The sequence below is a fragment of the Mus musculus genome, chromosome 5, assembly GCF_000001635.26.
Source record: "Mus musculus strain C57BL/6J chromosome 5, GRCm38.p6 C57BL/6J".
NCBI classification, from domain to species: domain Eukaryota; kingdom Metazoa; phylum Chordata; class Mammalia; order Rodentia; family Muridae; genus Mus; species Mus musculus.
In genome coordinates, this window is record NC_000071.6 from 115,110,975 (window position 1) to 115,136,260 (window position 25,286).

The 25,286-nt window shown below is 51.7% G+C and overlaps 2 protein-coding genes across 2 annotated transcripts in view; both read right to left on the bottom strand.

Moving 5' to 3' along the window:
• The window catches only part of Acads (acyl-Coenzyme A dehydrogenase, short chain), a 9,048-nt gene extending 676 nt beyond the window's left edge, over positions 1 to 8,372 (bottom strand). Inside the window, exons 1-10 of the mRNA NM_007383.3 lie at positions 8,251 to 8,372; positions 6,591 to 6,754; positions 2,090 to 2,239; positions 1,791 to 1,902; positions 1,266 to 1,417; positions 883 to 1,053; positions 663 to 800; positions 345 to 440; positions 120 to 176; positions 1 to 32 (exon numbers count right to left, since the gene is read on the bottom strand). The exon at positions 1 to 32 is cut by the window's left edge and continues 676 nt beyond it. Of these exons, the coding sequence (NP_031409.2) occupies positions 1 to 32; positions 120 to 176; positions 345 to 440; positions 663 to 800; positions 883 to 1,053; positions 1,266 to 1,417; positions 1,791 to 1,902; positions 2,090 to 2,239; positions 6,591 to 6,754; positions 8,251 to 8,296 (1,118 nt within the window). The 5' untranslated portion in view covers positions 8,297 to 8,372. The remainder of the gene's footprint in view (positions 33 to 119; positions 177 to 344; positions 441 to 662; positions 801 to 882; positions 1,054 to 1,265; positions 1,418 to 1,790; positions 1,903 to 2,089; positions 2,240 to 6,590; positions 6,755 to 8,250) is intronic.
• A 3,219-nt stretch (positions 8,373 to 11,591) lies between these two features.
• On the bottom strand, positions 11,592 to 24,001 carry Unc119b (unc-119 lipid binding chaperone B). The gene is made up of 5 exons (NM_175352.4): positions 23,693 to 24,001; positions 19,493 to 19,606; positions 16,328 to 16,439; positions 16,037 to 16,209; positions 11,592 to 14,526 (listed from the first exon to the last, which is right to left on the bottom strand). The coding sequence occupies exons 1-5, from the start codon at positions 23,934 to 23,936 to the stop codon at positions 14,414 to 14,416; spliced, it is 756 nt and encodes a 251-aa protein (NP_780561.1). The 5' UTR covers positions 23,937 to 24,001; the 3' UTR covers positions 11,592 to 14,413.
• Positions 24,002 to 25,286: the final 1,285 nt, after the last annotated feature.

Sequence of the window (25,286 nt, forward strand, 5' to 3'; positions counted from 1 at the left end):
ACATACCCCATGCCGCCCAGGATCTGGATGGCCTGAGAGGGGAAAACAGGTACTAAGAGAGAAGCCCCCCACATCCACACTGGGGAAAGGGCTGCAGTGCCCAGGGGCTCAGTGCTCACCTGGTGGCTAATGGCGGTTGCAGCCTCCGATGCAGCCAGTTTGGCCATGGCGGACTCCTACCCGCCCCAAGAACGGCAAAGTCAATGCCTTCACTTTCAGAGGGACCCCCAGGCTCAACACCCTCCGTAAGCAGCATGCACAGCCTTCCCTGTCCCTTCAAAGTCCTGTGCTGCCCACTCCCCCCACCTCAGAGCGGGCCTTGGGAGTCCCCTCCCCACAGGCACCTTGGTGAAAGGTTTCTTGTTGTCTTTCAACATGGCAGCACGCCAGGTCAGCAGGCGGGCACTCTCCAGGGCCAGGGCCATGTCTGCCAGCTTGAACTGCAACAATCCAGCCCCACCCGTCAACCGATGCTCTCCCACCCAATGGTCAGGGATGGGGTAGGAGTGGGGGTGGGAGTGGGATATGTGAGGGTGGGAGTCAGGTGGGGGTGGGGTGGAGGTGGTAAGGTGTGGTAGGGGTGAGATAAGCAAGCCAAAAGCCAGCTTTCCTACCAAGACTCCGGTGCCCAGCTTCTAAAACCCCATCCTCCAAGCCCCTACCTGGATATTTTGGAGCTTGGTGAGCGGTGCCCCAAAGGCATTGCGGTTCTCGGCATACTTCACAGCACAATCCAGGGAGGCCTGGGCGATGCCCAGGGCCTGGGAGGCGATGCCAATGCGACCCATGTCCAGGGTTTGCTGTGGGGACCGCCCAGTCAGTAGCTGTAGGCTGGGCCCAGGGCCCGACCCCGGGTGCTTGCTGCCCTGTCACCAAGCTCACCATGGCTATTTTGAAGCCCATCCCAGGCTCCCCAAGCAGGTTCTCCTTGGGGATCCGGCAGTCCTCAAAGATGAGGTTAGCTGTGGAGGAGGCCCGGATGCCCAGCTTGTCTTCCTTCTTGCCCAGCGTGAGCCCAGGAGTTGGCATGGGAACCAGGAAGGCACTGATACCCTGGAAGGCCCCAAAAGCTAGGATGAGTCTGCAGAGCTGCGCCTATGCAGGCTCCAAGCTCCAGCCCCGCCCCCGCTCCAGCCCCTGTACCCTCTGCTGGCTTTGGGTAGGAGTGCAAACTCCATTGGGGAAAGAAAGACTGCTCATCAGCAGGAGCAGCTCCAGCAAGACCAAGAAATTGCAAGGACCACCCCAGGGGTCTGCTGGCCCACCTTGTTCTGCCGGGACCTGTCTGTGCTGGCAAATACCACCGTGGCGGAAGCCTCCCAGGAGTTGGTGATCCAAGCTTTGGTGCCGTTGAGGACCCATGAGTCACCCTCTTCCCGGGCAGTGGTGGAAGCGGCTCCAGCATCACTGCCATTGCCTGCCAGAAACAACAGACTCGGGACCTACCCCTCAAGCTGCGGGGCATCCAGCTTAGAGCCCTGGCTGCCAAGCATAAAGTCCCTGTGACTTGGGTTCTAAAGCTGGGACCTTGGACCAAACCTTCAAGGACTCGTCCACAAGGACAGGGGCATCAGAACAGGCCCGCATGGGACAGGACACATCTTCAAGCCAAACCTCCCTCTCCCCACGCGTGGCAGCCCATCCCAGCAAGCCACCCCGAGGCCTGCTCAGTGGTTCAAGACTCCAGGACAACAGGTCCGAAGCCTGCCACTTCGTCTGAGGACATGTAGCTTCTGCCTGTCACCCTGATTCTGAGGTAAGGAGACAGGGGATCCTGAACCGTGCAGTACCTGGCTCACTGAGGGCAAAACAGCCGATTTTGTCACCATTGGTGAAAGGGGTGATCCACTGTTGCTTCTGCTGTGCGGATCCAAACTTCAGAATGGGTCCCAAGTAGAGAGACTGACGGGACAGCGGAGAGCAGTTTGAGGCCACCCCAGGTCTTTACTCTCTCCAGAGGCCCTCCCTGAGGACCATAAGGAGACAAGTCCAGGAGCCGGGGCTGGCCGTGCTTGGCTGCAGAGATACATGGCCAACTTCCTCACAGAGCTGCTCCCCCGACCATGTCCCGTGACCCACAGAGACTCACATTGTTGACGCTCATGATAACTCCCGTGGAGGCGCAGGCACGGCTGATCTCCTCCAGGGCGATGGAGTAGGCCAGGTAATCCAAGCCTGCACCACTCAGCTCCTCTGGCACATCCATGGCCAGCAGCCCGAGCTCACCCATCTTCTTAACCTGGCCCCAGGGGGAGAGGTCACATCAGGGACAGCCACTTCCAGCCTACTCTCCGCAGCCCCTGAGGCAGAACCTGCAGGCTCCTGCCACAGACCCTAATCATCCACACAGATCTTACTCCCCCAGCGGGGTCCACGCCAGCCACACTGCATCCACACTTGACAAAGCTTGCATCTCAGCCTGCAGCTGCTGAAGGCAACAGGCAGAGGGTGCCCGCTGGGGAACTTTGAGGTAAGAAGCAGAAAGCTTTCTGCCACGCTAACTTTTCTTCAGTCCCTTACGTGCATATGCGCATGCACGCACGCATGCACGCACGAGTGCACACACGCATGCACACATGTGACCTCCTTCTTACAGCTTGTCTACTAACATGCTAGTTTTTTGGGTTTTTTTTTTGTTTTTTTGTTTTTTGGTTTTTTGAGACAGGGCTTCTCTGTCCTGGAACTCACTCTGTAGACCAGGCTGGCCTCGAACTCAGAAATCCGCCTGCCTCTGCCTCCTAAGTGCTGGGATTAAAGGCGTGCGCCACCACACCCAGCCTAACATGCTAGTTTGACTACTGTCTTTTTCCCTGACCAAGTGGGCAGACACCTTGTGGAGTTTTGTTTTTGTTTTCCCTTCCTGTTGTATACCCAGGGCCAGGGAGCGAAAGAATGCATGACAAGCACATTCTAGTGCGTGAGTGGTAAAGGGCATAAGTGGTCAGGACTGAACGGAACAAAGAGTTTTGTTTGTTTTGTTTTTTGTTTTTTGAGACAGGGTTTCTTTGTATAGCCCTGGTTATCCTGAAACTCACTCTATAGACCAGGCTGGCCTCGAACTCAGAAATCCGCCTGCCTCGGCCTCCCGAGTGCTGGGATTAAAGACGTGCGCCACCACTGCCTGGCTTTTTCCAATCACTCTGCATTAATAGTTTATTTAAAAACTATTTTACAGGCTGGAGAGATGGCTCAGTGGTTAAGAGCACTGACTGCTCTTCCAAAGGTCCTGAATTCAATTCCCAGCAACCACATGGTAGTTCACAACCATCTGCAATGGGGTCTGATGCCCTCTTCTGCTGTGTCTGAAGAGAGCAGTGGTGAAATAAATAAAATATTTTTAAAAAAAAACAACCTATTTTACTGTATTCTTAATAAAGATTTATTTATTATATGTAAGTACACTGTAGCTGCCTTCAGACACTCCAGAAGAGGGCATCAGATCCCATTACAGATGGTTGTGAGGCACCATGTGGACGCTGAGATTTGAACTCAGGACCATCGGAAAAGCAGTCTCCAGCCCCTAAAAAACTATTTTAAAACATTTTTTTCCTTTACTGAGAAGGAGCTGAGAGTGTCGGCCCCTGCAAGGCCTAGGACTGTAAACCCAGCACTGCCTCCACCCCAAAGAAAATTACCATTTCAAGGTTAAGGGCTCTGAAGCTGGCTGTAAACTCTGGTACTGTAAACTCATTTCTTTCTTCCCTTTGTTAGTTTAGGAGTAAAAAGACTGAAGTCCAGTTTGGTTGTGAAACAGCCAAAAGGCAGACATTGGTACCAGCCTTCTTCCTGAGTCTGGCCCACGTTCCTCACAGCGGCCGCCCCTCGGCCTTTCTGTAGATCGGCTGTTATGATCCTGCGAGGATAAAACCATTCCTTAGCGAGAGCTTAGGAATCTAAGCTTTGGGTCCTGCTGAGGTGGCTTGGAAGTGTGTTCCTGAGAATTCTGTCTCACAGAATCTTACCATTCTGTTCAAGCCAACCCCACGGGAGTGCACGAACATCAGCTGCAAGGGCTGCAAGGGCTGCAAGGGCTGTTGCTGGTGTTGTTGTTTTGCTTTTGCTTCTACTGATCTGGGGACTTTGTGGGGGGGTTGACTGTTTATTTTAAAGATTTATTTATTTATTATATGTAAGTACACTGTAGCTGTCTTCAGACACTCCAGAAGAGGGCATCAGATTTCGTTATGGATGGTTGTGAGCCATCATGTGGTTGCTAGGATTTGAACTCCGGACCTTTGGAAGAGCAGTCGGCGCTCTTAACCTCTGAGCCATCTCTCCAGCCCCTTGACTGTTTTTTTACCTCACTATATAGCTCAGGCTGACTTTGAACTTGGGATCTTCCTGCCTCAGCCTCCGTAATACATCACACTTTACCATCTAAATTCTTGTCGCCTTTTGTTTGTTTTCCAGACAGGGTGTTTTTGTGTAGCCCTGGCTAGCCCAGACCTCACTATGTAGACCAGGTTGGCCTCAAACTCTGGAGGCCTCAGCCTCCAGAGCTGTGGAATCAAGGGTGCACACCACCCCGCCCAGCTCTTTGTTCTTAGTAACTGCATCCCTCCTGCGAATACACCATTTTCCCCGCCTTCACTGTTAAAAAGGAAAGCTTATCCGGAATGCGGGAGAACGAGGGGACCCAACCTTGTCAGACATGTCTTCGGGATGGGATCTGAGGGTGACAGAAATACAGCTAGCAGGGGGAAATTATGAGCAGCTCGGGGAGGGACATCGAGGCAGCATCTGTGCCAGTGTAGTCAGCCACCTGAGCTAGGTGCTTGCCTGGTGGTCACAGAGTCTACAGGTCAGGGTTTGTGTCTCTTTGTCTGTGTGTGTGTGTGTGTGTGTGCGTGTGCGTGTTGTGTTTGTGTCTCTTAACTGAGGATGTGGTCTGCTTACTTCTTTAGTTGCTGTATAGCATTCTAAACTTCCAGGTACAGGATGGAATTTAAGGGCAAGGAAGACTCAAAATACTGGCCCATATCACAGTGTGCTGCTCTGTGCTTATAATCCTAGCACTCAGCAGGGAGGTGGGGGCAGGAAGGTCATGAGTTTGAGGCCGGGGCTACCTAGGGAGACCCTCTCTCGAACAACAAAATGCAAAACATTGGAGGGATTATAAAAACAGGAAAACAAATGAATTGTTCTATCAATATAGATTTTAACACATGGCCGGGTGGAGAGGTGGTGGCCTTCACATAGCTTAGACCTCAGAGTCTGAGTCTGACTGGCTCCAACACCCTTCACCATCTGCCATCCATGTAGCTGTCCCTGGTGCGCCACTGAAGCAGGGAAGCCACCATCACCTTGGAATGATATTGTCAAGCTTCCCCTGTCCCCACTCCCAAGACATGTTCCTCTATTTGGTCCAACTTGGAGCTGTGCCTCACATCCCACCACCTCAGTGGAAATGGAAAGACAAAGTGTGTGAGGGTCATGGCAAGCAGGCCCTCAGGGTCCATACACTAGCCAACCCAGGAAGCTGCAGGTCTCCAATCTCTGGCTGTCTTAGCTACAAGGACAAAGGGCTCTGTGGTTAAGAGCTCTGGCTGCTCTACCAGAGGTCCTGAGTTCAATTCCCAGCACCCACATCACAGCTACCTGTAACTCCAGCTCCGGGGGATCTGACGCCCTCTGCTGGCTTCTGAGGGCACCAGCACATACCTGACACTCTCACACACACATATACATAAATGAAACCAACTACAGGGTGATGCACCTGCCAAGCCTGATGACCCGAGGTTGACCCCTGGACTCCATGTAGAAGTGAAGGGGTAGAGAACCCAGTCCCACACAGTCCTACAGTTGTCCCCTGACATCCCCACTCAGGCCATGGCAGACACCATCCACAAGCATATCACACATACACACGCATGATAATGATACAGTTTACAAAAGAACGACCTCGGTATTTGTAAATACCGTAGTGCCAGGTGTGGTAGGGGGTGCCTTTATCAAAACACAAGAGGTGGGCTGGAGAGATGGCTCAGCGGTTAAGAGCACTGACTGCTCTTCCAGGGGTCCTGAGTTCAAATCCCAGCAACCACATGGTGGCTCACAACCATCTGTAATGAGATCTGATGCTATCTTCTTGGTGTGTCTGAAGACAGCTACAATGTACTTATATATAACAAATAAATAAATCTTTAGAAAAAAAACACACACACACAAGAGGCAAGGGCAGGGCGAGTTCAGTGTGTCTGAGGCCGGTCAGGGTTGCACACTCAGAGCCTGTCTCAGGAAAACCAAAGAGGGGCTGCAGAAACGGCGCGGAGGTTAAGAGCACTTGCTGCTTTTGCAGGGGACCAGGGTTCAATTCCCAGCACCCATAACTGCTTGTAACTCCAGTTTCAGGACATATGGTGACAGGCCAGGCATGCACATAAAATCCAGACAAACAGGCACACATAGATGCACTTAGTTAATAAATGCATCTTCTTAAAAAGTTGGCACATCTTGGCTAGGGGCCAGATGCTGAACATTCAGAGTATGTTCTGAGCTTCCTACCAGAGGTCGTGGCGCCCCTGGCTGCCGCCTCTGGACACTGTGAGCCACTCTGAGCCACACACTCACAGTGAGGCTGCTGCACTCACCTGAGCTGTGGGGAAGAGATGCTCCCTGTCCAGCTGGGCCGCAATGGGGACCAACTCCTTCTCGGCAAAGTCACGGCATGTCTGACGCAACATCTGGTGTGTCTCAGGCAGCTCCACAGACTGGTAAACAGTGTGTAACCGTCGCCAGTCCCGAACACCGAGAGCTATCAGAGGATGATCCGAGTTAGGGAAGGACAGTGTGAAAGATCTTAAGACTCCTTTCTCTTTATGTGTCTGTGAGTCTGTGTTTATGTATGTACACATGCATGCAGGTACCCACAGAGGCCAGAGGAGGGCGTCAGATCCCCTGGACCTTACAGGGGATTAGGAGCTGCCCAACATGGGCGCTGGGATCTGAACTCAGATCTTCTGTAAGAAGAACAAACGCTGAGGTAGCCTGGAGTTCAGGCTAGCCTATGCAATAAGTCAAGATTTCATTCATCCCAGGGTCTGGAGGAATGGTTCAGCAGTTAAGAGCACTTGTTGCTCTTTCAGAGGAACCAGGCTACAGAGTGGCTAATTGTCTGTAATGAAAGGTCCAGAGGATCCAACACACTCTTCTGGCCTCTGTGGGACACGGCACACTTATGCAGGCACACATGCAGGCAAAGCACTCATACAAATAAAAATAAAAATAAACTTTTAAGAAAAAAAAAGAGCACCACTCCACCCCCCCACCCCCCACCCCCCCACCCCTGTCTCAATAGAAAAAAAAAAAAATGTATTGATACAATGTCAACAGAGTGTTACAGAAAAGCCCAGGCTAACTGAATGCTTAACTGCTCGCTAAACACTTCCTCCATATAATCCCATTTACAACACCTCGGAAATGGATTTTAAGTTTCACTGGGTCTGGGGTCTGGGAGTTCTATAAAATGTGGACAAGAACAGAACTCAGCTCCCGGCAGTGGAAAGATTAAAGAAGTACTTAATGGCTTATTTAACACTGATCTAATTGTTAATGTGACTCTGGATTAGCCAAAGGAAGCGGTGGCCATAGTGTCAGGGCTGCTGCACAGGAGAGGAAACACTATTAAAAATAAGTATGCCGGGCGTGGTGGCTCACGCCTTTAATCCCAGCACTCAGGAGGCAGAGGCAGGCGGATTTCTGGCTGGTCTACAAAGTGAGTTCCAGGACAGCCAAGGCTATACAGAGAAACCCTGTCTCGAAAAACAAAACAAAAACAAACAAACAAAAAAGTAAATGCTAACGTTAAGAAAACACGTTAGATGCCAACCACGATGCATCCTGTGATTTAATAGAGCTCTGAGGATGGAAACAGTTGACACTTGGACCACTTGATGCAGAGAGGTTGAGAGTTATGTCCAAGGTCATAGGTCGGAGTTAAATGCCAAGCCCCTCCCCCCACCCCCCGCCATGAAGGACCAACTCACCCAGAACCTCAGCTAGGACTGAAATGGCGTAAGGGGTGTGGATAGGGCCGCATAAGGGGAGCTGGCGATGAGGGACCCGCGGGAAAAGCGCCGAGCAGGAGCCCGGATCCCTCAGAGTCTGGGCCTTGCACCGGCCAGAGGCTACCAAACTAGGACAAAGGCCACGCGCAGCCACTGGGTGCTGCCCACTCGTCTGCCCGGGGCCACAGCAGGACCGGCCGCCAGGATCTCCGCCCTGTGACCCGCCCTGGGGCTCCGCACTCACCTCTACGGAGAGGGCCACGGGCCCGGGCGAGCAAGGCGGCAGCCATGGGCACAGACCTCCAGGACCTCCTGCAGCAGCTCTGGAGTTCCGGACGGCAGGGGCAGGGCCTGGGCCACGCCCACACGGCTGCAGGGGCGGGGCCGGCGCCGAGCCCGGGCCACGCCCACCGGGCCGCAGGGGCAGGCCTGAGACAGGCTCACGACCTAGGGTCCGGGCCTCACCCAGGAAGTCAACTTAATTCCAGCGACTTCTGAGCCTGAGGCAGAATTGCAGGTTCTCCCTGTATTACGGAGTAAATTCAAGCCCAGCTTGGGCAACTTTGCAGTATCTTCAAAATGAAAGTTTAAAGAGGGCGTGAGGAGGTCCTCCCTGCCTAGCAGACATAAGGCGCTGGGTTCAGTTTTAGGGAGAGAAGAGAAGAGCTAGCACCTACTCCTGCCCACCCACTTCTGCATCCTGTCAGCTGTCAGCGTAATCCCTGGCTCCCTGACCATCTTTGCTCGGCCACACAAGGCAGGCAGCTTTTGCCCTCTTGCCTGGATTTCATGCTACCATTCCTAGCCCACAGTTTTACATCCAGCCTTTTATTTTACTTATTTATTTACTATTCATCTCTCACACTAGTCTGTGGATTCCAAAAGGGCTGGAAGGGGGCTGGTGAGATGGCTCAGTGGGTAAGAGCACCCGACTGCTCTTCCGAAGGTCCAGAGTTCAAATCCCAGCAACCACATGGTGGCTCACAACCATCCGTAATGAGATCTGACTCCCTCTTCTGGAGTGTATGAAGACAGCTACAGTGTATGTACATAAAATAATAAAATAAATCTTTAAAACAAAACAAAACAAAAAACAAAAAGCCTGGAAGGCTCAGTATCTAGCCCATTGCATGGGGATGCTGGGCAGGAAGATTCCCTCCAGCCCTCAGATGTGAATGTGAAACAGAGCTACTGTCTTCTGCACCTCGTGGGGGGGGGGGGGGCAGAGCCCTGCTGGGAGTAGGGGTACTGCCCATTAACTCCAAGGGTTGAGGGTTGAGTCCTAGCACCCTCAGAACAACTTCGCTCGGTCCCAGAGACTGTCAGTGTCATTAGCTCCCTGGTTTACATGCACCCTACATATCTGCTCACTGAACTTCACAGCCCACCACTACCTAGAAAACAATACACTGAAGAGAGGGTGGTAGTTTAGACTGCAAATGATCCCATCTGTCCATTTCTTCCCCCACCCCCAAAGTCTGGAACTGCCTTTAAAGGGGGGGGGGGGCTTTCAAATAACGTGCTGACTCTTTGCCCAATCCTCTGGTCATCCATCCGTCTTCCCTACCTGGTCACCAGACAGAACCGGATGGAAGACGAAAGAGAGACACTGGAGCCTGAGAGGTGGTGCAGAGGGTAGACTTCACATGTGAGCATGACCTGAGTTGGAACCCCAGCATCCATTTGACCTGGGTGCAGGATTCCATCCGATGGGGACTGCAAAGACAAGGATTCTGGGAGCTCACTGACATCCAGTCTAAAGGGGCTGGTGAGTTCCTGCTTCAGTAAGAAAAAACTGTCTCCAAAAACGAGACAGCTGCCAGGCTCTAATGGTGACATGACTTTAATCCTAGACCTGGAGGCAGAGGCGACTGGGTCTCTGTGAGTTCCAGGCCAGCCTGGTCTACAAAGTAAGTTCCAAAATAGCCAGGGCTACACAGAGAAATCATCTCTCAAAAAAACAAAAACAAAAAAAACCCAAAACAATAGATGACCAGGCCAGGTGGTCCACAGGGCCTGGCTAGCCTGGAACTTGCCATTAAAGACTAGAGACAAGCCTTGAACTCACAGAGTTGAGTGTGGGAATTACAGGCAGGTGCCACCACTCAAACCCATGTCTTTGAAGGTTTGTTTTGGTTTGGTTTGGTTTTGGTTTTGGTTTTTTAAGGGGCCTGGAAAATGGCTCAGTGAGCAAAGGCACTTGCTGCCAAGGCCGATGACGTCAGTTCTATCTCCAGAAGCTGCCTGGGGCCATCTGCAGCCTTCGACATGGTGGCCAGCTCTGACTGGCAGTCAGGCTGCCCCTTTATTTTTATAGGTTTCACAGAACAATGACCGGCTAGCAATTACCCAAGAAGGACAGATTACGTGTTTGATTTTTTTCATTATATGTCCAGGGTTACAAGTGCAGTCACAATTAGAAAGTACAAATAGAAGGGGCTGGAGAGATGGCTCAGCGGTTAAGAGCACTGACTGCTCTTTCAGAGGTCCTGAGTTAAAAATCCCAGCAACCACGTGGGGGCTCACAACCACCCATAATGAGATCTGACACCCTCTTCTGGTGTGTCTGAAGTCAGCTACAGTGTGCTTATTTATAATAATAAATCTTTGGGCCAGAGTGAGCAGGGACTGAGCAAGCAGAGGTCCTGAATTCAATTCTCAACAACCATGAAGGCTCACAACCATCTGCACAGATAGAGTGAGTGTACTCATATGCATAAATCTTTAAAAATAAATCTAAAAAAAAAAAGCTATCTGCCCAGCTTAGGCTTGCAGCTTAAGAAAAACCCAGGATGGGTGGGTGGGTATGGGGGACTTTTGGTATAGCATTGGAAATGTAAATGAGCTAAATACCTAATAAAAAATGGAAAAAAAAAAAAAAAAAAGAAAAACCCAGGTCTCTGTGCCTTTACTCAGGCGCTAACACGGCTAGAGTGGGCACAGGAGCCCTGCAGTTATTTACTCAGGCGCTAACACGGCTAGAGTGGGCACAGGAGCCCTGCAGTTATTTGGGAGCAAAAGGGGTAAATGAATCCCACACACACCCAAAAATCTGCAATGACAATGCAAAGCCACCGCTGCCTGGCTTGTTTTTGCTTTTGGAGACAGGGTCTCACTACGTGACCTTGCCTGTCCTGGAATAGTAAACCAGGCTGGCCTCAGAGACTGGCCTGCCTCTGCCTCCCAAGCCCTAAATTAAAGGTGTGGCACCATGCTTGCTCAGCTCAGACACGTACAGATAATCGAGGTCATTTTGTTATCACACACACACACACACACACACACACACACACACGCTGGTAAGCCTGTCTTAAGGGCTGGGGCAGTGGGGCGTATGCTGTTGGGAACATCCATCCCATAAATGTTCTCCATCCATAAATGTTTAACTCTTAGTCCCTGAGGAAAACCTTCAACAGAAAAACTTAAAAAAGAAACAGGTGACTCTCAGCTGTTCCTCAGTTATAAACCAGTGACACCCAAGTCAACAAAAACAGAAATGCCACAGCCAAGCAAAGGGACTGGGACCCTGCCCACCCTCCAAGCCCTCAAAGGCCCAATCAGGAGGCAAGTCAGAGTGAACATATTGTGAAAAATCTTTATTACTGTCTCTTGTGGTAAAATAATCTTATACAAATAGAATCACCTGATTTGTTTTGGACTGAGGATTTTAAGGACAGAGATGTTTCCTATTTCTGTGAAAAATAGATTTACAGGGAAAATGGACTTTCACAACTTGAGTGACAGCATCGTAAAGGCCATGATCCCTCACGAACAAGAATGCGCCCACCTCGTCCAGACTCCCTGTGGCTATGGTGCTCTGGACATGGAATGTGGATGTTTTCAGAATCTGAGTCTATGGCTCACCCCAGACACAGCAAAATGCTGTCCCTAGGAACTGGAAATCAGATGCCCAGGGCCAGGAGAAGCTTCAGGAGGCTCATATGAGCCAGCGTTGGGCTAACCTGAGACAAGAGCTTATGTCAGCCCAAGTACTGGCCATCTTTATTCCTGTATTTACGGTTCAGAAGGGCAGCTCATCCCCAAGACATGGGGCAAGGATGGAGATGGAGCAGAACTTTGCCTCATACCAGGAAGGGTTCAGCCCAGGGTGGGGACGAGGTCCCCAGGGGCTGCCATCCTCTCAGATTACTGTTATGGGCATGGGGCATGCATGCCCGACCCCCAAGCACTGATTCCCTCTTCCACTGCATCACAGGAAGCCACTGTAGCCACTGGTGTTCCTGGACAGTTTGACTTCTGACTCGGCTTCTGCTTGTTCAGTTATTTACAAAGTATGACTTCCAGTTTACTCAAGTCAGGCACAAAAGTTGGAATTTCAAACTCTCTAGCAAACAGCAAGCTGCTTCCCTAAGCAGTCAGACACGGACCGCTGGCCCTTCAGAAGCTAAAGACTGCTCCATCCTACCAGGATGACTGAGCACCCGGCCTCAGTGTGCTCTGAGAACAGGCTGAAGGGAAAGGGGATGCAGCCCTTCTCCAGCCAGTAGTGTGGGCTCTCCAAGCAAAGCCAGCATGACAGGCAGGAGACAGCGTGCCAGAAAACAGGAGCGTCCCAGGCTGTGAGCTACTGAGCTAAGGCCACGCAGCTCTCGGAAGCACACGCTAGGCAGTATTTACTGATACACCGGGTACCAAACACCTCTCAGACTCTGGAATAGAGCAAAGACTCTGAGGCTTGTCAAGAGCATGGAAAGCTCACCAGAGGAGCCACGTGAGGAAAGGCAGAGAGACACTCATGTCTGTATGCAGGTGAGGGAGATTGGCCCCGCAGCTCCCAGCAGCACATGGGGCAGAGCCACACTTAAGGCACCTAGAGTTGGAATGGACTCCAGTTCTGAGATCCACTGGAATGGTCAGGAGGTGCCCACCATAGGGCACCTGGGCCCCCATCTATCTCAGTGGGTAAACGCAGTGCAGCATGAAGGATAACTAGGTTTCCCAGTCCCGAAGCCTCCGGAGCACAGCATCACTGCACCATCAGGTGCTGGCCCGGTACAGGGCCTGGGTCCAAACCCAGAACCACTAACACCCTAGAAGCCAACAGCGACACGGCCAAAGCACATCCTTTCTCTCAAGTACTCTGGGGCCCTGGTCTCATTACAGGTGACATTACAGGTGACATGGTGCCTCAGAGACACTTCATGCACACCCACCCTTCCAGCACTTCATTCAGTGACAAATGAACCCCAGCCACAGTGTCCTAGAGCTGCCCACAGGGACAACCTAGGGAGCCAGAGAGGTGGGAGTCAGTCAGTGGGGATCTGAGGACCCCTGAGGCGCACCTAAGGACTGCTCTGACAGGCAACCTCGGCCTATGCTGCCCTTCCCAAACACTCACACATGCAGCAGTCTGGGGCAGGACCATGTGACTTTAGCAGAAAGGCAAACAGAGAGGAAAGCACTCCTAAACATCAGACTGCTCTAGAGGCAGTCCCCACCCAGAGCCTCTCTTCCAGGGTCACTGGAAACAGAGTCAGCTCTCTCTAAAGCCCCAACTGTGCCTCTCCCATGAGCCACATTAGCCTGGGAGCCGACCAGTCCTATCACGATCTATCAGCATCCTGGGCTCTAAATACTGACGTAAAAATCCCCGAAGAAGTCTGAGAAGGAAGAGAGCAAAGCACAGGGTGCACACTAAACTCAAGAGACACCGTTCTGTGAACAGAACTGCCCAGGGCCACGGCAGGACATGGTAAAAGTCACGGCCAGGGAAGCAGGAGGGAGGCTCATGGCTTCTAGAGCAAGAACAGAAGATGCCACCAGGCTGAGACCGTGGTCCCCCCAGGCCTGGCTGTGGCTTCTCAAAGGCAGTAAGAAGCCCCCTCAAAACCTTATCTTTGACTCTGGTGCCACCTCCCAACCCAGTGGCTTAGCCCGGGCTCTGCCTACCCCAGTCCCTCTTCAAGTTTCTTCCAGTTGGCCTAACTGCATAGGCGAGGACAGACTGTGCCAGTGGCACGGGACGGGGGAGAAGTGAGCTGCTCTCAGCTGCCCAAAGCACCCAGGAACCTGCAGGGGCTGGGAACCTGCAGCCCAGCCCAGCACAAGCCTTCTGGCAGACAAAGCTGTGCCTGGACAGTCAGGCTTGTCGGGATAAGCAGTGCACAGCTAAGACTATACAGAAATAATCTTTTATCTGGATCCCGGGAAGCTTACCCTAATCTTTTACTTCACTATAATACCTCTGTGAACTAGGGGGCAGGGAACAAACACTGGGAAGAGAAACTGCTGGCTGGCACCTCCTTGGAGCACAAAACCCCGCCGCCGCCGCCCCAGCTGCAGCTTCCTGGACCAGGTTCGAGGTGGGTGTTGACGGGCGACAGCTGCAATTCCTGCTCGGTGCTCGTGGTGGCGGCAGAGGACCTCCCTGTCCACTCCCGCAGCAGTTACTGGCCTCCATTATAGGCATAGTCCGCCTTGTTGTGCATCACCAGCTTGTTGTCAACAAAGTAGAAGCTGTCGGAGCGCGTCTCATAGGGATTTTCAATCATCAGACGAACTGTGAGGGAAGAGCAAGCTCTGTGAGTCTGCCCCACAGCCAGGCGGAAGCCGCTCAGCATCCCTCCAAAGACAGAGCAGCACTTTGCAAAGCTTGAGTGCAAAAGAATCCAGGGAGCCTGGAGGGCGCCAGATGGACTGTGACGTCCAGTCCAGTTCTACACCAGGATGCAATCAACTCTTTAGTCATCCCTAGCCTCATCTGTCTTGCCGTATCCTAGGAAACAAACTTCTCAGTCACGACCACTTCTTTCCTCCACGCTCCTGGCCGGCCCAGCAGTGAGCCCTGCTTTTGGCCTGCTGCCACCTCTGGATATTCCAGCAGAAACCCAGAGTAGCATGCCCCTCTGTACCTGCCTCTCTGGGTTGTCTGGTTTGTGGAGGAAGGATCTCACTGTACCACTCTGGCTGGCTCTGAACTCACAGAGATTTGCTGCCTTCTGCTTCCCAAGGGCCAGGGGGCACCACCATAACCAACTCACTTGTTAATTTTTTTTAAATTACTTATTTTATGTGTACAAGGTTTTGTTTTGTTTTGTTTTGCCTGCCTGTAGACATCTGTACACTACATGTGTGCTACTCTCAGATGCCAGAAGTGAGGCTAAAGCCCTGTGAGCAGCCCCGGTGTAGGCACTGGGAATGGAGCCCAGGTCCTCTGGGAGAAGAACCATGCTCTTCCCCACGTCTCCATCCTCCTACCGCTATGGGCCTGCAAGCCAAAAGAACCTTAGGTGCCCAGTCAGAGGAACAGAGGGAAGCCACTCTCTAGAGAGGCCCATTTGCCTAGGGAACTTCTGTCTGTCTGTCTGTCTAAGCCCTTGCCCTCCCCTCTTTCCACACTGGAAGAAGGTGAATACAATTCCGGTTCCCTCCACTTGGCTCTGATTTAAGAGCCCTGGGCCATCTCCTAGCCATAGGGAAAGGCATCTCAGGTGTAAGCAGTGTCAGCCATGCTCAGCTCTCTGTGCTCAGCCGGGCCACAGCAATGCAGTGTACACTCTGACTCAACTCCACACCCTTGGACGGTTTGCTTTCACCAGTTGATCTAACCCTGCAAGCATCTGCACCTCCAGGTCAGCTCAGGCCAGAATGAGATTCTGTCAGGACGCCCTGCCCGGCTCGAAGGCGCCCCACCTGGGTGCTGTTGTCACAAGAGTGGAGCGCCCACTCCAGAGCATGCAATCGCCAGGGACCTGAGACTGAGAGAACACACGTCATATTGCAGTAAGCAGGGCACAGTGGGGCTGTGAGCAACAGTGAGAGGCCTTAGTGACTCAGCCTGGGTCCTCAGAGGCAGAAGACAGGAACCTGAGGTCACATGACCTGACACACAGCAAGCCACACTTCGCTCTTGTGCAGTGAGGCCACTGGAGCAGGTGGTGGTCAGAATCTAGCTCAGAGGGAGGGAGGGAGGCACGGAGGGGTGTGTGTGTGTGTGTGTGTGTGTGTGTGTGTGTGTGTGTATGTGTGTGTGTGTGTGTGTGTGTGTGTGCGCGCGCGCGCATACGTACTGACGTCCTCGGAGAGCTGCGGGAACTCGTAGATGTGCTCACACGTGTTTCTGCTGCTAGGGATGCAGAAGCCAAAATCAAAGTCAAAGGTCTTCAGCAGCCGCTCCCGGAAGTAGTGCCGCTCGATCATCCGGAAACCTGTCACTGGCCTGTCACCCACAGTGAACTCTACCCTGTAAGAGAATCTCTATGAGATTCTTCATTTCCTCACAGCCAGCCTCAGCCCCACAGAGCGCATTCTTCCTTACGATAAGCCAAATGTTCTGCCCTCAGAAAAATAACAGCACTCACGTGGCACCAACGGTCCGGAGGCGAAGAAACGCCGGTGTGAACTGATATCGAACGAAACGGCCCACACTGATATCCACGTCGACGCTCTCCTCCTCCGCATCCTGGTCTTGGTCTGCAAGAGCACAGAGCTGAGCCGTGAGCACCCACGTACCCACCCAGCACGCCACCGACTGACAGATCACACTAGTTCCAACCCTACAGCCCTGCTTCCTGGGCACAGACTGGCAACAGGCTGTACCAGGCTTCAGGCAGCCCCGTAGGGAGGAGCCGCTCGTTCTGATTTCACAGATGGCTTCACAGAGAAGGACACTGAAGTTCAAAATGCTAAGTCACGCCCAAGCCCAAAGTTCCCAAACAGGTAAGGGATTGAGCAAAGTTCTGAATGCAGGTCCAGCTGACCAAAGTCTGTTCTTAAAACATGATGCGATTTGCCTTATATGATTTGGGGGGATGGGCACGTCCTGGGGTGAAATAATAAGAGGCAGGCTGAACACGGGCTATGACTTGTGTGACTCCAATCCTACAGCCGAGTCCACGCTGACTGGATCAGAGCACCAGACTCTAAGCAGGATGGGAGGCAGAGAGGGCTGGGCATGAGAGGCATCCTGGGAGCACCGTCTGATTTCCAACGACCCTGACTGACCAAACGCAGGACGCTCATGTCTATTGCAGGACACCCTGACCCACTTCTCTGACCACCTGGAACCAGCACGTGGACTGGCATGTGCTCCGTGCCATCCCCTGGTCCAGCCTACTGCTGATTCCACATAAAAGATCTACAATGGTCACAGTATGAACGTGGAGGGGAATTCTCTACACATCTGAGCACCCAGCATCTGTGCCTGTGATGTCCCAGGGGTACTGGCGCGCTGTCCTGGTTTGGGGCTTCTACCTACATGGTAAGGGCCCGGATCCACTGATGTGATTCAAGCCCATCAGAGCAACCCATGCAGGAGGGCACTCTGGTGTGAGCGAGTGCTCACGGACTAGGAGGGATGAAGACCACACACCTACAGCATCTGCAGCAGCCTTTCCGGAGGCTTCGGTGCCTTGAGCAGGACCAGAAGATGACGGGGGGAAATGCAAGGCCCGCTGAGCCAGGCCGGTGATCAAGTTGGGCTAACACTTTCCTAGCAAGTCTGCCTGTGTGTTTTAAGCCAGATAAGTGCTCCGTTCACGAGAGAACCGCAGCTCGGGACTGCCTTTTATTTCTCTGAGATGCTAATACCTATATTCTCAGAGAATCGCTGGCTCATTCTGAGCCACAAATCCAATGAGAAGAACTTTGCAAAGTAAGTTTTATTAGGGGCTGGAAAGATGGCTCAGGGTTAGGAACACCGGTTGTTCTTCCAGTGAACCTGGGTTCAATTCCCACCACCCACTTGGCAGCTCACAACTGTCTGTAACTCCAGGTCCAGGAGACTCAATACAGTCACTCAGACATACATGCAGGGAAAACACCAATTCACATAAAATAAAAATAAATAAATTATTTTTTAAAAAGAGTAAGTTTCATTAGAGATCCCAGTTGAAAGGCCCGTGGATGGCTACCCTGTAAAGGTCGTTGGAGACCAGAGCTCCCTCCTCATTACCCACGCAGAAGGAGAGAACCAACGCCCACAAGCTATCCCCACCTCATTTCTGCTCCAGCATGCACGCACACATGCACCCCATACTCACACAATCACAGTAAAACTTACACCCGCACCTCCACTTAAACAGCAAATGTGAGGCTAGCTCTAGCCACACGCGATTGTCTCAAAATGAGAAAATCAAGCAAACAGAGGGAAGTAAAAGAATCAGTTCTCCTCGTACCTCAGAGGGTGATGGTCACTGAGTCCCCAGGCTCATCTTTTGTCACACAGAGTCACAGAAATGCTCTCGTGGAGTCTGTCGTACACTTAAGAATAATCTTTCTTTCTTTTTTTGTTTTTAAAAATTTATTATTTTTATTTTATGTATGTGAGTGCACTGTAGCTGTCTTCAGACACCCCAGAAGAGGGCATTGGATCCCATTACAGATGGTTGTGAGCCACCATGAGGTTGCTGGGATTTGAACTCAGGACCTCTGGAAGAGCAGTCAGTGCTCTTAACCGCTGAGCCATCTCTCCAGCCCAAGAATAATCTTTTACTTAGAAAGAAAAGAGACAGACAGAGAGACAGGCAGACCACAGGGCTGGAACACTTAGTGTTCTTACAGAGGACTGTCAGGCAGCCGAGGGATCCAACACCCTCTTCTGGCCTCTAGAGGCTACTGTACTCATTGCACAAACCCCGGAGGGACACACTGGGGCACACACAGTTTTGGGGTTTTGTTTTTTGGTTTTTTTTAATCTTTGGAAACAAACAAAACAGAAAAGACAAGCCATTAAAGCAGGGCTTGGAAAGAAACGGAAAGCACTCGTTACAGACAGCTGGGGACGCTGCCTTGCCGCCTGCGGCAAGGGCTCAGGGCGGGCAGGGCTCACTTTCTTCCTACAGTTCAGTCCAGCCGCAGTGGGGTCAGTACACACTGCAGACAGCGTGCAGCACTGAACAAGCACAGAGGCTTAGGGGAGGGTCCCGTGGGAATTCTGGGGCTCAGCTCCCTCTCAGTAAAAAGTGGCTGAGCCACTCACAAGGACAAGATGACATAAGGCAATTCACTAAGGAGCCTGGATGGTGTCACAACACAAGAAATGTCAACTTCCTATGCTGGCTGCTGTGACTGTACCTGTAGCACATGGTGAAAGGCGCATGTCATAGCTCAGGAACATCCTCTGCTACATGGCAAGTTCTGGGCCAACATGGGCTACATAAGAACCCGGCCAGTATCGCTTCTCGGCCTTCTGGCTAAGATCAAGTGTAAGAACCTGGCCAGTGAGATAGCTCAATGCACAGAGGTGCCTGCCACATACTCTCTAGACCCCCCACAGATGTGGAAACAGAACCCCGACTCCACAAAATTGTCCCCTGGCCTCCACCTGGTACATTCTGGCACACACAGGCACTCAAACACACACACACACACACACCAGCCTTTTAACAAAGCCCTAAACTGGTGTGCAACTGGCAGGCATGCTGACAGGAAGTAATCATGAAAGTGGCACACACCAGCGTCCCAGAAACTCTGGGCTTCCCAAGGTCCTTTCCTCCCCGGCTTGTGACCACAATACCCAGGCCCACCTGAGATGCACGGCTTGGCAATCTCAAAGAGAACTGTCCCCGTCTCCAGATCTCGAATCTTGAAGCGGGTAAAGTCGATACTGTAGACATTGTCTTCAGGTTTACACAGGTAGTCTGAAAGGGAGAGACCAGTGTCATTAGGTAATCTTCCAGAGTCACCCTCTATTTCATTCCCTGGCTTTAAAACAAATATGGTCTTCTATGCAATTCACTGAAAATGTTCCCCAAACACCCCCTTGTTGTTTAAGGTTTATTTACTTCATATGTATGGGTGCTTTGCCTGCATGTAAGCACCACACTCATGCAGTGTCTGAAGAGGTCAGAAGGGAGTCAGGTCCTCCGTGTCAGTTACTGTTGGCTGTAGATGCCATTTGAGAGCTGGAACTAAACCAAGTCCCCTGAAAGAGCAGCCAGTGCTCTCAACCAATAAGCCATCTCTCAAGGCCCAAATGTTTTCTTTAAAATTTATTTAACACTAGTTTTTATGGTATGCATGTCTTAGTCACAGTTCTATTGCGGTGAAGAGACACCACGACCAAGGCAACGCTTAGGAAAGTATTAACTGGGAGATGGGTTAGTTTCAGAGGGCTAGCCTGCCCATCATGGCCGAGAGAGAACATGGCAGCACACAGAGGTAGAGTGGTGGTCCTTCCCTTCCTAAGTCTTCAACCTTTAACACAGTCCTCATGGCCTGCTGACCCTAACCAAAATATTGTTTTTGCTACTCCATTACTGTATCTTTGCTACTGTTATGAATCATAATGTAAATATCTGCTTTCTGATGGTCTTAGGTGATCCCTGTGAAAGGGTCGTTAGATACACACCCCACAAAGGAGTCTTGACCCACAGGTTGAGAATCACTGCGCCAGTGCAACAGCTGAGAGTCACATGCTGCCTTGTATGAACTGTTGGAAATCTCCAAGCCAACCCCAGCCACACACTCTCTCCAACAAGGCCACACCACCCAATCCTGTCAAATAGTTCCACCTCTGGTGACCAAACTTTTAAATATAAGAGCCCATGGGGGAGTCTTATTCAAAGCACCCCAATGTGTATGGTGCATGTTTGCCTCTATCGCATGGGTACACTGTCTGCAAGGAGGCCAGAAGAGGATGCCACATCCCCTATGGCAGAGTTATGAGCCACCATGTGATGCTGGGAATTGAACCCAGGTCCTCTGGAAGAGCAGCCAGTGCTCTTAACCATTAAGCCACTTCCACAGCCCCCAAACATCCTCTTGTATTATCAAAATGAGGAAATTCAAGAAAGGGCGAAAGGACAGAGAGAGTTCAGAGATACATTACACATGTATCAGATTGTCAAAGAATCATTTCTGTCATTGTTGCTACTGAAGATAAGGTTTCCCTGTGTGTAGCCCTGACTGTCAGACCAGGCTGGTCTCAACTCACAGAGCTCCACCTGCCTCTACCTCCTAAGTGCTAGGATTAAAGGTGTGCACAATCACTGTATGACATAGTTGGGTTTTGTTTGTTTATTTTAGTTTTTTTTCTTAAACTTGTTTATAACTTGTTTATTTGTATTTCATGTACAATGATGTTTTGCCTACATGTGTGTCTATCTGAGGGTGTTGGATGCCCTGGAACTGCAGTTACAGACAGTTGTGAGCTATCATAGCTGCTGGTATAGACAGGTTCTGGGAAGTGAACCTGGGTCCTCTGGAAGAGCAGTGCTCTTAACCACTGACCCATGTCTCCAGCCTGAAATTTTATTTTATTTTATTTTTTATTTTTTTGGCTTTTGAGACAGGGTTTCTCTGACTGTCCTGGAACTCGCTTTGTAGACCAGGCTGGCCTGGAACTCAGAAATCCGCCTGCCTCTGCCTCCCAAGTGCTGGGATTAAAGGTGTGTGCCATCACCGCCTGGCTCCAGCCTGAAATTTTAAAAAATATTTAACATATATTGACTAAGAAATAATATAGGGGCTGTTTGCCAGCTATATTAAAAACAGACCAACCTCTTCTGGAAAAAGCCAGGTTACAAGTAACTCGCAGGTCACAAGTAACTCGGTTCCTGCAGCCGTACAGCGTATGACGTTGAGTACTCCACTCTCACTGTACCCAAAGGGCTATGGACAGGAAATAAGCAAAGGAGCAGGTCTTTGCAACAGAACTGTCGGTGCGTACAGAGGCTAAGTTGGATAATCACATGTAACAAGGGTTTAACACCTACTTCAACCACTTAAAAGGTTAAACCCATTCTTAGTTTCTCTTCCTGCACAAAAGCATGCATATATTAGCAAGGCCAAAGCAGAGCCTCCAACAACCCAAGAAACCCTAGTCAAACCAAGTCACAAAGCTGCCGCTGGCTGGGCTGCTGGTCCCCACAGCATCTCTCCCAGCCCCTCTGCACCACCTTAGCTTGCTCTGCTGTGTCAGCTGCTTCCTGTTCCACAGGCAGGTTGGTCTCCAGTGAGGTGGCACACAGCTACCTGGCAATAGCCAGGTAGGCCTGGCCCACTATAAAAGGGGCTGCTTGACCCTTCCTCCCTCTCTTGCTCTCTCTTGATTCTTGCTCTAGCTCTCCCCTTCCCCAGTCCCTTCCCTCCCACCTCTCTCCACGTGCTCATGGCCATAGCCAGCCTCTACTTCTCTTCTCTTCTCTTCTCTTTTCCTCTTCTCTCTCTCTCTCTCTCTCTCTCTCTCTCTGCCTTTCTCTGCCTCTACCACCCTCTTAACTCTCCTCCCTATGCCCTGAATAAACTATGTTCTATACTATACCATTGTGTGGCAGGTCCCTCAAGGGGAAGGGATGCCTTGGCACAGGCCCGCTGAGACATCCCCTTCCCCCATACCTCACTACACCCTCAAAGGACCTATTCTATACCTCTTTATCTTTTTATAAACACATCACAGAAGAACTTAAGAATGATAAAATCCAAAGGCCACTAAGCTCTGGCTGTGGCTTTCTCTAAGGACTCTCAGAGATGGGAAAGGGACATACATCAGGGGAGACCCGAGTGTCCTTAGCATGTCTGTAGGGCCAGGCATTTGACAGTCCAAGACACCAGTGAGGCTCACAGGATGTTAGTGGTCAGGTACTAGCCATTTCTATACTTTCAAATCCCCCATGAAAACAGAGAACTGAAGCAGCTTTTTCACTGTTCCGGGACCGCGAGCATGACTATCTACAGTTGTTTTTGGGCAGAGGAAAGAGTGTCCCCACCCCAAACAGTGTTAGGAAACTGGGTCACCAAACATCCCAAATCAAATTGAAACTATTTTAGGAGATGGAGGCTTCCTTTTGCACAGGCTGAGCCAGTTAATAGCCACTTTCCCTCAAACTCCATTTCCATGAGCAACCTGAACTACACCTCACAGCCCCAGGGGCCCCAGTGAAGCAATCCAGCGGATACTCTGACATCCTTCAGGGAAACAGGGTTAGAAGTCTCCAGGGCAGGGAGGTGAAAAGGGCAAGCCAAGGCTAACCAGGTGACTGCAAACTCCTGGGGTGGGGGTGGGTGAGGAAAGGGTGTCAGGTCAGGGCTGGACTGGGCAGCTTCCAAAAGGCAGAGGTAGATCATCAGGGAGCAGACACGTCTCTCTTCCCACCATCCCTTACACCAGTCAAAAAAGACTTAAAAGATGTAAAAAATCGTACTTCTGAAACACCGACCAACTGTAAATTCACTAGAAAAGAAATTTTCAAGAGCAAGAAGATCCCCGTCTCGGTTTCTACAAACGCTCAAACTTTTAAACTTTTTTTTGGGGGGGAGAGTGGGGGGAGATGTGGAAAAAAAATGCAACCAAGTTTAAGTGTGCAAGGAACGCAACAGCCACGTGTTTGACGGAAGCACAAGCTACCTGGACACAAAGGGGTCCCCGACCCCAGAGGGGACCGAAAGCAAAGGTCGAGAGGGGGAGGGGCTGTCAGGAGCCGGGGTCCGCAGGTAGGGGCTCTGTCAGGCTGCGGGAAGCTGGGGTTGGTCAGATCAGCAGGATGGGTGGGCAGGAACCCGGCTAAGGGCTGGGGTCGCAAGGACGGGGACCCAAGGTGGGCAGGGTCGGTCGGACCAGGCCCAGAGACGCTCGCCGGGTCTGGGAAGCGGGGCCCTCAGCAGCACGGCCCGAGCAGACCCCCGGCGTCGGCAGCACTCGACCCGGCCCAGCCCGCCGAGCGCTCCCAGGCCCGGTGCCCAGGGAGGGCGCGGCTCGCCCGCCCGCCCGCCCGCTCGCCACTCACTCTCGGTGACCCGGTTGAGGCGTAGGACGTGCTCGGGGCGGATCGTGTCCAGGGCCAGCAGCTCCTGCTCCGTGACGGCGGCCCCGGAGCCGTCGTCGGGCGTGTGTGGGGGCCCCTGGCGTCGCGCCTTGAGCCGGTTCAGGACGCCGCCGCCGGCCTTCTTCTTCTCCTCCTTGCCAGCCACCAGCCCGCCGGGCCCAGCCTGCGAACCCGCAGTCGCAGCCTTCGGGTTCGACCCGCTCATCGCTCCACCACCAAGATGGCCGCCACCTCAGGGGCGCCGTAACTATGGAGAGCGGGGGCGGGACCCTGGCGCCCAGGGCGGGGCCTGAGCTCCTGGGGGGCGAGGCCCGGGCTCCTGGGGGCGGGGCCTGTGGAGGAGCCGCCTCCTGGAAGGTGCGAGGGTGCTGACCTGAGAATCTTCACACTCCAGTCACTCTGGATATTTAAAACACATGCTTTTTTTTTTTTTTTTTTAAATTATTAGATATTTTCTTTATATACATTTCAAATGCTATCCTGAAAGTTCCCTATACCCTCCCTCCGCCTTGCTCCCCTACCCACCCACTCCCGCTTCTTGGCCCTGCATTCCCCTGTACTGGGGCATATAAAGTTTGCAATACCAAGGGGCCTCTCTTCCCAGTGATGGCCGACTAGGCCATCTTCTGCTTCATATGCAGCTAGAGACATGAGCTCTGGGGGTACTGGTTAGTTCATATTGTGGTTCCACCTATAGGGTTGCAGACCCCTTCAGCTCCTTGGGTACATTCTCTAGCTTCTCCATTGGGGACCCTGTTTTCCATCTTATAGAAGACTGTGAGCATCCACTTCTGTATTTGCCAGGCACTAGCATAGCCTCACAAGAGACAGCTATATCAGGGTCCCTTCAGCAAAAAAAAAAAAAAAGATTTATTTAGTAAACTGTAGCTGTCTTCAGACACACCAGAAGAGGGCATCAGATCCTGTTACAGATGGTTGTGAGCCACCATGTGGTTGCTGGGATTTGAACTCAGGACCTCTGGAAGAGCAGTGCTCTTAACCGCTGAGCCATCTTTCCAGCCCAGGCCTCCTCCTCCTCCTCCTCCTCCTCCTCCTCCTCCTCCTCCTCCTCCTCCTCCTCCTCCTCCTCCTCCTCCTCCTCCTCCTCCTCCTCCTCCTCCTCTTCCTCCTCCTCCTCCTTCTTCTTTTTTTTTTTTCAATCAATTCATTATTTGAACATCCTACCTGCTCCCCAAAAGAGATTTCTGGTATAGTCCAAAGCTACATGGTCCATGATTGGTGAACACAGTTTTCATGGTTTTGTTTGTTTTTGATGTTCTAGTAATTCCTGAAAGCTCTGTATGGGGCTTGGAGTGATGATGTCATATATGTGAATGATAAGGCTCACACATGTGACTTGCTTCCCAGCTGACAGAACTGTTTGGAAAGAACTAGGAGGTGTGGTCTCAGAGGAGGTGTGTCACTGGGAGTGGGTTTCAAGGTAGCAAAAGCCCACATCAGGCCCTGTTAACCCTCTCTGCATCTGGTTTAGTGTCAAGATGTGAGCTCTCAGCTACTGCTCCAGTGTGGACTGCCTGCCTGCTTGCCTGCTACC

Excerpts from the sequence above, each read along its gene's own strand:
- Unc119b (NM_175352.4), bottom strand. The coding sequence starts at position 23,936 with ATGAGCGGGTCGAACCCGAAGGCTGCGACTGCGGGTTCGCAGGCTGGG. Across the intron at positions 19,607-23,692 it reads CCTCAACCGGGTCACCGAGA|ACTACCTGTGTAAACCTGAA; the intron begins GTGAGTGGCGAG and ends TCTCCCTTTCAG. Across the intron at positions 14,527-16,036 it reads GCAGCTCTCCGAGGACGTCA|TTCGTCTGATGATTGAAAAT; the intron begins GTACGTATGCGC and ends CTTCCCTCACAG.